The sequence below is a fragment of the Olea europaea genome, chromosome 11 (assembly GCF_002742605.1).
Source record: "Olea europaea var. sylvestris chromosome 11, O_europaea_v1, whole genome shotgun sequence".
In the NCBI taxonomy this organism is placed as follows: domain Eukaryota; kingdom Viridiplantae; phylum Streptophyta; class Magnoliopsida; order Lamiales; family Oleaceae; genus Olea; species Olea europaea.
In genome coordinates, this window is record NC_036247.1 from 13,173,002 (window position 1) to 13,184,329 (window position 11,328).

Sequence of the window (11,328 nt, forward strand, 5' to 3'; positions counted from 1 at the left end):
GAATTTTAAACAATGAAATTCAAATAGGATTAATCTTTTTATTTTCATTTTTTATTTATATATACATTCATAAATTACTTACACAGATATTGTACACAATATATAAAAGAGGAAATTATTTGAAATGTCCACTTTCATATGTCCATTTGTAAAAATGTCCACTTTCACAAATCCTTCCAAAAATGTCCATTTTGAAATATTTTGAACCAAAATACCCCTGTCAACAATTTATGATTCCACACAAAGATAAGAAATGAACATTTTTGCAAAAAAATTATTGGCCATTAAATTTTTGACACATAACCTGTTATATTTATTTCAAGAGTGCACATGTCAAATCACAATAATGCTATTTTTCTTATTGATACAGAAATTTCGAGAATTACATTTCAAGTGTAGAGAAATATTATGTTCAGAATGAAATGTCATTCTAGATATTTAAGATATTGAAAAAATTTAATATTGTGATTTGACATGCATACTTTTAAAATATAAACGAGATTCAAATATCGAGAATGACGTTTGAAATGTCGATACCATCATTTTAATATAGCTTATCATGAAAGCGCCTTATTGAACTCCGCGACAAATTGAAAAAAAAAATTGCTTCTTTTTTTTATTAACGACATATAAGACAGTTTAGTACTAAATTTAAAAAGTTGACATTTTTTAATTAACACCCATAAAATTAGACATTTTTTAAAATACCCCTAAATAAAATATAAATATACCGTTTGATGACAGCATCGGTACAATTTCATCTAATATTCCTATGAGCATTGACTGGTCAGCACGTATTTGAGTCTTTTGTTGGGATTCCTATCCTTTCCAAGGGCAGACATTTCCGGGGGCGGTGGCGTCGTAATTGTTCTACTTTTTGAACCAAGATTATTATCATCATTATTATTGATTTCAGAGTTGCTTGTTGCACATAGCCAAGGGGTAAAGTTTTCTTCTTTGAAGGTCAAGCACGTGATCTGCAATCATCTAGCTCATTTGAGCTCTCTTTAATGTAATTTCAGCTCATCTTTTCAACTGGGGCCGAGTTAATTCATTTTTTTTTCTGGGATTTTTATGAAAATCTTGAAGTGGAAAGAGTGATGTGTAATCTTTTAAGGTATCTGGGTAAACTTGAAAGTGGACAAAGGATGTTTTATTAGCTGATCCTGTGAACTGGGATGAGCTGCTTTCCAATTTTTTGTGGATTTTTGAGTAAAAATTGTTCTTGAAGGGAAGAAAGTCACCTGTTCTAGTTTGGCAATTTGGGTTTTCTTGGAAGTGGATGAAATGTGGTCTTTTGTTATCTCTGGCCTGATTTTCTGATATAGCTTTGGCTTGAGTTAGCTGATTCTGGGGTTTTGGAGGGAATAGGACTGGAAGTGAGCGACTATTTGGAAAAGTTTCTTTAGGAGGAGGTTGGGTGGAAATTGAGATTTAGGGTGGGTTTTGTTTATTCTAGGTTTGTTGAAGATGGGACTTGGTGGTGATAGCTTGAAGGCAGAATCTTGGGATGTTGCCAAATCAAAGGGGACGAAGAAGAAGAAAAATGGTGATGCTGTGGGGGAGACAGGGTGTTGGATTAAGTTGAGGTATATTGGCAGCTGTATGTGTTCAAAATCTAAAGTTGATACCTCTATTAGTGGCATCAGGGCTCGCGGTAATCTTTTACTAATTATCCAAATGTCGAATTCCAAGTTACCATTCATCTTTAATTATTGCTTTCATTCTTCGTTCATTGGTTACTCTGATTTGACTTCTATTTTTGTTCTCTTTTCCTTCTTTGTCAGAGTTGTATGTTATAGCTATATTTGCAAGTTGGGATATTTGATTCAATATGAGCCCTTATGTTATTGTGAATCTTGTGGCTGTTTGGATATCCAATTTCTTAGGTAATCTGGTGACAACAGTTTAGCACATTAAGGTGGTTGCAACAAAAATTAACGGTGAAGTGGTGAGAATATAGTTAGAGAGACAGTATGGTTAATAGGCTGATAATTGTTTCTGGCTATTCCTAAAATTGCAACCGTGACAAGTTAACTGTTTTATTGTGTATTCCTTAAGCAGAAATGAAGTGAATGGTTGAAGGTGCAATGACTAAAAATTTAAAGCTTGTATGTGGAAACTTTTTTAGCATGTTGCTTTTATCATGTCGTACAAAATGAGCTCAATTTTGGTGCGAACAAATTTGGGTCCAATATATTGAGCTAAATACATTTGGAAAGTGCTCCTTCTCTTACATATTTAGTGCCAATACTTGTTACTTTCTTACTAGATATTGTATCATCTACTTAGGTGTATAAGTTCAGTCCTATTACCATATCATAAAATATACTGCATGCTATGCCAGATAATGCCAATGTAGACTTTTCCTACCACGAGCGGGCCTTTCTTCTTATCCATTGCTTCATTGCGCTTGTTAACAGAAAATAAATCAGCAAATGACCCTAGCAGAGACCAACCAGCTTCCATGGTACTTCCATCCTCCACCACGAGCAATGCTGAAAGCAAATCTTCCAGCTTCAAACTTGAAGAGGAACTTAAAGTGTCTTCTCGGCTTCGAAAATTCACATTTAATGACCTGAAGTGGGCAACAAGAAATTTTAGACCCGAATCCCTTCTCGGTGAAGGGGGATTTGGTTGTGTATTTAAGGGGTGGATTGAAGAGAATGGGACGGCACCGGTGAAGCCTGGAACAGGACTTACTGTAGCTGTGAAGACCCTCAATCACGATGGACTTCAGGGTCATAAAGAATGGCTGGTTTGATGCTTTCTCAATATGATTTTCTTGAAGTGGCTGTCTTCTTGTTTTATTGGTATTATTTTGTTTGGATTATCTGAATTGCAATTCTTTTGGCAGGCTGAAGTAAATTTTCTTAGCGATCTTGTTCATCCTAATTTGGTTAAGTTAATTGGTTACTGTATTGAAGAAGATCAGAGGCTGTTAGTTTACGAGTTCATGCCTCGTGGAAGCTTGGAGAACCACCTTTTCAGAAGTATGTATTGAATCTTCTTCCAGTGTATTTTCATGGATGACCTGTTTGAATTTAGATTATGTCAGATAGGATTCTGTTGAGAGAATCTTGTTCTATTTTCTCATGTGTGATTTTATGGTGGCAAGGACTATTTTCTGAGTGATGAAATATTGTGTTACTAACTCTTATTTTCATTCGTAATTTGACTCTGTAGGTTAGGGTGATGCTCTATATATGTCAATTTAGAGTTCTGAACCATTTTTATGATACGCAAGTACTAAAATTTTTTGTTCACTTGCTAGTTTATATTTTATGGTCTAAATTCTGACTTCCATTAGCCAAACAGGGTCAGATTTTACCATACTTTATATCCTTTAATTCTTGTATGGCTGTCCAACGAGCATGGTCCTCTTGTTTAGTGTGTATTGGTTCACGGTCTGATAATAAACCACCGGCGAATTCGGATTGAAAAATGTTTATATTTTTGTTGGCAAATCGACAAAACTTCAGAACAATCTTGCTTATCAATACATCATAGTAGCTGCATTTTCCTAGATGCATGTTGGGGTAATGATCACAAGAATTTGGATCGGAACATAAAAGGCTGATATATTTGCATACTGACCCAAATTCAGTCTTGGGTGGAGAAATCCTATTTTTTTTGCATTACACTTTGTAAAAGTGAAAGCATCAATTAGATTTTACTGATGACAATCACATCTCTGATGAAGCAGCATCTAACCAAAGTTTTGAGTGGAGGTAAAAGCCCCATATTCGGTATCAGATCTTGTTACCTCAAATTTTTTCCATTTGCACCATATTTGAGCATTTTATGTTGGATTTGAATGACACTTTTCTTTCAATAGACAATATGAAACTTATATCATAATATCATCGTTTCACATTTTCTGTGCTAGAGAACTTATGTTTTCCCCTATCACGGAGCAGTGTTCCGCTAATTTAATTGTTGTAATGTAGGGTCTTTGCCTCTTCCATGGTCTATCAGGATGAAGATTGCTCTTGGTGCTGCAAAGGGTCTTGCTTTTCTTCATGAGGAAGCAAAAAGACCTGTGATATATCGTGATTTTAAGACATCTAACATCCTGTTAAATGCTGTAAGTTCCCTACGCTTGGTGAACCACATTCTTGTAAAATCGTTTCCCTTGTATATTAATTAATTTAATAATTTATTTATTTATTATTTGTTTTTTCAGGAATATGATGCCAAGCTTTCTGATTTTGGACTTGCTAAAGATGCTCCAGATGAAGGAAAAACTCATGTTTCTACCCGTGTCATGGGAACCTATGGTTATGCTGCCCCAGAATACGTCATGACAGGTGAAATTTTTAGCGTGTTCAATTGCAAAGTAATGCTCCTATCAGACGGACAAGGTTCAAAACTAGAAAAAGAGAACAGAATCCTAAGATAACTAGAGAAAACCTATAGAATAAAGGAAAAGTTCCATTGCAATTTTAATTGCTTAATCAATAGGAAACCTTTTCGTCTGAGACTATATGTTGCCTTTTTGAATCTTATACAATCGTGATCAACAGCCCTTCTTCCTCTGTATCACTCATTTGATCTGGTACAAATACTGCAACAACTTCATTACTGAATCTTATGTACAGTTTCTATGGTTAACTTCAAGATAAGACAGGAATGTGGCCTTTTCATATGTGTATTTTTCTTCTATTTACTGTTTCTTTCACTTCTGTTAATTATTTTTATTAAGATAGTATGAACTGAGCCAATAACAGATGTAATGAAATCGTTCTACGCCATTGGTGGGGCCCAAATCTAATATTGCATCCCTGTCCCAGTCATCTGCCATGTATCTTTTATGTTATAATGTTGATCATTAGTTCTAGCGCAGTGACTCTACTTACAAGGAGTCGTGAAGGCTGATATGGATGGGTATATCATGCTTATCTCAAAATTATCACTGATTAATGGCACATTTTGCCTTCTCATCGTTCTATATCCTTCTAGTGATTATATGGCCTTGTTCAAATATTGAAGGAGTTCACTTACGAGGCTAGATGTTTTCACACTCATTGCAATTCATATGTGCAATTAGCAATTTAATCTTTATATTTGGTCTTGCTTAATATCAATCTGTTATCACAAACGATATCCTTGATTGTGTTTAATATTATGGCTGCTAAAATGTGTTTTCAAGTGTTTCTAATAATAAAAGCACGTCCAAATTTTATAGTTAAGAATGTTCGAACTTGTTCTAGATGTTTTGTGTGGACTTTTTGGAGTTTCGGATGGATGCTTTTCTTGCATCAATTGCCCTTCATATGATCATGTTGCAGAGAGGTTGGTTAGATGCGTTGCATATTCTTGGGTGTTTTGCATGAAGTCTCTATTTTATTCTAAATGAATTCTATCCTTATCTGTTACAGGGCATCTTACCTCAAAGAGTGATGTCTATAGCTTTGGGGTTGTCTTGCTCGAGATGCTCACAGGTAGAAGATCAATGGACAAGAATCGGCCTAATGGGGAGCATAACCTTGTTGAATGGGCTAGGCCTCATCTGGGCGAGAGGAAACGCTTTTATCGTCTAATGGACCCCAGGCTCGAGGGGCACTTTTCTATAAAAGGTGCCCAAAAAGCTGCACAGTTGGCTGCACGCTGCCTTAGCCGAGATCCAAAAGCCCGGCCTCTGATGAGTGAAGTTGTTGAAGCCTTAAAGCCTTTGCCAAGTCTAAAGGACATGGCGAGCTCATCGTACTATTTTCAGACCGTGCAAACTGAGCGTGTTGGTTTGAGTCCAAATGGTAAAAATGGCCTTAGAACACAAGGGTCATTCTCGAGAAATGGGCAGCAACACCCAAGAAGCCTCTCAATACCAAATGGTTCTCTAGCCTCGCCCTATCATTATCAGTTTGCTCGGAATTCACCAAAACCAAACGGTAAACCATAGAATTGGTTCGGAAATCTGTGTTTCTTTTCCTACTCTTCTAACATTCTTGGATATGGAAATATTTTTGTTGTTGATTGTCCATAGGTTAATGAAAAAGCAATGATAGTATACATTTATAACATGTTTAGTAAGGCTGATCGGATAGTATTGAACAATGAATTTTGTTATTTGTACCGAGATGTTGATATGTCCGGTTACACACCCCTCATAGGAAGAGGGGCCCGAATAAAAAAATGCGCAGCCCCCCTGCTTTGAGGGGCGTGTAACCGGGCATGTCAACGCCCGGGTAGATATAGTACGATCCATTGCACAATATTGAAGAAGATTCTTGACATTGTACTGTCTAATCTGTCTAGCACTCCCTTAGAAGTGCTCGCTGTCTTGGGAAATATGTAATGTAAACAAAGATGAAGTTAATGGAGAAATTTTTTATCCAGTGTTACAATCTCTCTCTCTCTCTCTCGCTCGCTTACAGTACATGAGCGCGGCTCAGTAGTGCATGTTGACATCTACGGGATCTCAGAAAAAGTCATGTATTTGGCCTGCAGTACTCGAAGTGACCGTCTAGTACCATTGTGAATCTCCCCACATCACGTCATAAGAGAATTAGACAGAGCTTCTGATGCTGAAAATTCATAATGATTCAAGTTGCTAGAGAAATGTCTTTCATATGCAGGTCATTTATTTATTTATTTTTCTTTAAAGAGTAGTATCAAAAATTCGAATTACGGTATTTGCTTACTTTGATGCCATATTGATTGACGACCTTGTCTAAATCAAACTTGACTGAATATACATAATTGTATTCTAGTTCCATTCAAATGCAAAATATATTTAACTTATTACCCTCTATAAGAAAATATCAATACATGTTGCACAACAATGGAAATGTAAGATTGTGCAACATGTAAGATCAACCATTGAGCCACTATCAACATAGGTGAGGCAAGTCAAAACGGCCTCAGTAAAAATTATTTTCTACAATTGAAAACCGTGAAATATGAAAAAAATCAAGACCACATTAATGAAACAAAAGAGCACGAAGAAGATGAGGGCTTCCAAGAATCAACACTACCTACCTTATTACTCTACATCTCAACACGATGCAGCCAACATTTCAATTGCAAAATGCTCAACTTCATGGCTTGAGCGCGACAGCCAATCCAATCTTGGCACTTTTTTCTATTGCCCTCGTGTCAACTTCGCCTGAGATAGTGACAATGGATTTTGGACGCCATTGATGCTGTATAAGAGCGCTTACCTTCCCATAGTTGTTGACTCGACCTTTCACTGCAGTTAAAGGATCCAACGAATGTTGTGTCCCAATAGTGATACTGTTTTCATTGCTTGGAAAGCTGTGGGTCAACTCAGCTCCAACTGCAGTATTAGTCAATGAGTTTACTGTGTGGAAGTAGGATGCAGTAAACAATTCGCCTTTGTCATTCCTGTATAAACAAACAGCTATCTCGTCAAGCACAACAAAACCGAAAGAAACAGTAGTCATCATTTTCATCTAAATCAGATGCTGATAATCGAAAAACTTATAAATCTCTTCTTCTCTTCTGTTCTGCCAATAGAACTCGTCAAATATTTGTCGAAAGCAGAGGAAATGGAATGCTCATACTTGTTTTGTTCTAAGTATATGGTCTGAGGATTTTTTAAAGATTGTGAATTCTATGGAGAAAACATGTGCTCTCCTATTTCCAAACTAGAACTTGGAACTGAAATAAGTTTCACAATAGTCACTAGCAAAAAAATACGCTCAAAACACTTCCTCTTGCTAGGAACACGCAAGGGAAAACGAGAAAAGTTTTAGGAGTGAGAGCTGTAAGGAAGTCATTCAAAAGCATATATGGTAAAATATTAGGAGATTTATAAAATGAGAGATGATACCCATATTCACCTAGATACAGCTAGCTAGAGATCTATTAAAAAAAATAAAAAAAATCTTTTTGAAGTGTGAGGGTATGTTTTTGCTAGATAAGTACAACCGATAAGATTTTAACATTTTTATTCTTTAATAGTGACCAGTATTGTAAAGTCCAACCTAACCAGCAATCAGAGAAGTTACTCACAACGTCAAGGACGCAGTCAGGTCGGAGGAGGTGAAACTAACTCCAGCATTGCATCTGGTGAAAGTCCCAGTAGCGGTGTCAAACGAGATATCAGTCCCAAATGCAGCCTGATTATTTCCAGCAACACCAGAAAAGTTGACAATGGGTTTTGCAGTCAGCCCAAGGCTGGTACTTATTCCGGCATACTCGTGCAAATACTGAAGCTCCACCTATTACCAAAATTTTGATAAGTCAGAGGCACCAAGTACATGTTTAGTACACAATATCAAGTAGAACTGGACAATAGACAATATAATAGATAAGATTATAACTTGTGTTCTTCCAACCTACCAAACATAACAGTAGAGTTATGTCCCCGTCACAATAGAGTTCACTCAGGGGATAGCACAAGGAACTAACAAAGCTTTAAAAGGACATTGAGAAAAATATTGACATAAATTACCACATCTAGAAGGATAAATACCTTGCCAGAGTTTTGATCTGGAGCGATGAAGCTAAAAATAGCCTTCACACCCGGAGCAGGCTCATCCACAGTGATGGTCGTGTGAACCTACATGACCAAACAACCTTTTGAAGTAAAGAATCATACTTCAATTACAACGAACTTTGTCATCTGACCAAACAGTCCCAAAAGGAAACAAACAGATAAAAGAGATTAAAAAAAGAAAAAAGAAAAAAAGGATGTCTCCGTAACCATAATATATTATATAGTTATAGAACATCGCCTATTAATGAATTAGAGCATGTCTGGCTAAACTTATTCAGAAGGTACCTTTTTGGGGTTTTTGTTTCAAAAACTTGCTTTCTTGAAAGCAAGTCTTTACTTACTTTTCCAAAAAGTACTACTACATTTTAAAGCTTAGCTGAACATGGTAGTGGCTCTTTGTAATGCAGTTCCAAAATTAAATATGATGATAAAAGTTAAGGAAGCAAAAAAAAAAAAAAAAAAAAAAAAAAAAAAGGAATGATAAATTTGAATCATTTGATAATTGTAGAGAAGGATGACATAATAAAAATAAATTTCACAATTGTATTTGAAAGATTAATGAGATGACAGCAAAGAATGCCATTTTACTATCTGTTTCTAAGTCAGGAAAATGGGGAACAAACATCCATAAAAGCTAGATGATAGCTAAAAGAACTGCATAATAGTATCAAAATACATGTCAAAAATCAAGCATTGAACTATAACAGCACGTAAAATAAACTCTGCAGTATATTGGTAAATCCATTCTGCCATGTTATAGAAACGCAGTAGATGACAAAATAGCAAAAACCCATCATCATCACAAAATCAATCAATCTGAGAAAGAAGCTGAAATGATTATCAAGGTATTGACATGAATACTACTATGGTGATGATTATGCAATTACATATGAATAAGAACTGCATATCGGAGATCTCCCCATCTCATGGATTTAAGCATAGACCCGAATATGATCCTGTAAGCAATCTGTCTATAAGGGTGGGTGGTGGACGTCCAGCCTAATTTTGATGTTAGTTCGAATGGGTATCTGATGCATTTAAGGACAAAACAGATAAAAGTAGGGGAAAATTGCTAATTTCTCGAAAGTTCTGCCACCTTCTTGAACTTCAACATCTTGTCGTTCACGATATAATCAAGTCTTTTGGGATAGAAAGTCAAGTTTCCATTTGGGGTTCATTTCCCACAATTTTGATTCCTCGTCTGTCACATAAATAAGCTTGCACCAGAGCCAAAGATGATAGACAACTACAATGTGAAAACATAGGAAAGACCATGCATGGCATAATCCTAGTATCATTCACGCTACCCATAACTATTAGATCTATATCTACAACCTTGCACTAATAATTTAAGCATTTTGAAGTTGCTTGTCTTTGGAAGTCATCTTTACTTTGGAAGTCATCTTTAATAACTCTACTAGTAATATTCACGCAATAGAAAGTCCAAGAGACAGATAAAGAAACAAATACTCAAGTTAACAAATATGACAGATTACAATTACACAACTAAACATTCTTTACGTCTGTAGATCCAAAAAAAAATTCAATAATACATAAGCTCGGATTAGTATCCACTAATACACTTAAAATTAATAAATCTTGAACCAGGGCTTATTTATGCAAATTTTTGAGAAGCATCAAGTGAAGAATAGTGACTTACTTTGGAGTTGGTATCCACTTTTATGTCAGTCGTGATATTATTGTTCTTCAGCTGAGTGTTTATATCAGCTAAAAGTAATCCACCTTTCTTTGTCCCAGATGAAGTAATGGCCTGTAGCATCAAAATTTAAATTTAACTGAACGAAACATAGAGAATATGATTGTAGGTTCGGCAGTCGGCCACAACCATTAATTTGTTCATCCAGATCATGTAAAAATCATCATATGTACGCGATTAGCTCATCGTATAAATCACTACGTCGAACAAGCAAGACAAATGGCAGATGCATTTATTGAGATCTCAAGAACACAAATTTCTTCAGAGTGTATTCACACACAACAACAACAAAAAAAAAAATAAAATAAAATAAAATAAAATAAAATAAAATTGGAAAAGGAAAAATCCAACCTTTTTATACAGGAAAAGCTTTAAAAAAAAATGGAAAAGAACGAGCAAAACCCATTATCTTTCTTCTTAAATTTGATCAAAAGAAATACAATTTATGGACATAAAATATTTTCAACAAATGATTTCGTTTCATCAGACCAGTTGGTCTACTTACTACTCCGTTTCGTAAAAATAGACTTGCATTCCTTTTTCGTCCATCCCCAACCAGAAAATGTAGCTAATTTTTTGATTTTTTAATATGTCTCAGTTTAACTATCTTGTTATCAACAAATATGAACTACTTATATTTAAATCATTATTTGTAGGGGTATATTAGGAAAAATGAAAGATTTTATTTTTATTTATTTATTTATTCTAATATATATATATTTATTACAATTGCTTCATCCGTGTGAAAATAGTAAAGAAGCCTATTTTATTGGATGGAGGGAGGAACCACCCCAAAACACACACACAAACCCATCCACATACACATAAACAATAATAGATGTATATGTTCATACATTTATAATTGTACATAAAGAAAAAAGATACACTACTCACCACTCCATTTGAGGCGTAAGTCGTGAGAGTGAATTTATGATCACCCTGGTAGTCTCTATAAACAAGATCTGGAAACCCCAGAAATAAAATTTCATCAAAATCACCGAAATCACACAATTATTACAAGAAAATTAAAGAAAAATTCACAGAGAAATAAACACAAATAGACATATATGCACACACACATAAATAAAACCATGTAATTTACTTGCCTCTTGCTTTCTTGCCAATTTCAGGATAGAGGCCAGGACCC

The 11,328-nt window shown here is 35.3% G+C and overlaps 2 protein-coding genes across 2 annotated transcripts; one reads left to right on the forward strand and one right to left on the reverse strand.

The window, feature by feature from the left end:
- The first annotated feature begins 784 nt into the window (after positions 1–784).
- Positions 785–6,344, forward strand: LOC111403455 (probable serine/threonine-protein kinase PIX7). The gene is made up of 6 exons (XM_023031968.1): positions 785–1,657; positions 2,424–2,758; positions 2,858–2,993; positions 3,951–4,087; positions 4,187–4,310; positions 5,382–6,344. Exons 1-6 carry the CDS (start codon positions 1,471–1,473, stop codon positions 5,900–5,902), a joined length of 1,440 nt encoding a protein of 479 aa, XP_022887736.1. The 5' UTR covers positions 785–1,470; the 3' UTR covers positions 5,903–6,344.
- A 391-nt stretch (positions 6,345–6,735) lies between these two features.
- Positions 6,736–11,327, reverse strand: LOC111404483 (mitochondrial outer membrane protein porin of 36 kDa-like; the record flags this gene model as incomplete). Its single annotated transcript, XM_023033282.1, has 6 exons — positions 6,736–7,347; positions 7,978–8,186; positions 8,441–8,527; positions 10,125–10,235; positions 11,076–11,143; positions 11,288–11,327. Coding segments are annotated over 6 exons (822 nt in total), but the record flags the coding sequence as incomplete, so codon positions are not given.
- Position 11,328: the final 1 nt, after the last annotated feature.

Coding starts and splice junctions, on each gene's coding strand:
- LOC111403455 (XM_023031968.1), top strand. CDS start 1,471: ATGGGACTTGGTGGTGATAGCTTGAAGGCAGAATCTTGGGATGTTGCC. Junction 1,658..2,423: donor TAGTGGCATCAGGGCTCGCG/GTAATCTTTTAC, acceptor GCTTGTTAACAG/AAAATAAATCAGCAAATGAC. Junction 4,088..4,186: donor CTAACATCCTGTTAAATGCT/GTAAGTTCCCTA, acceptor TTGTTTTTTCAG/GAATATGATGCCAAGCTTTC.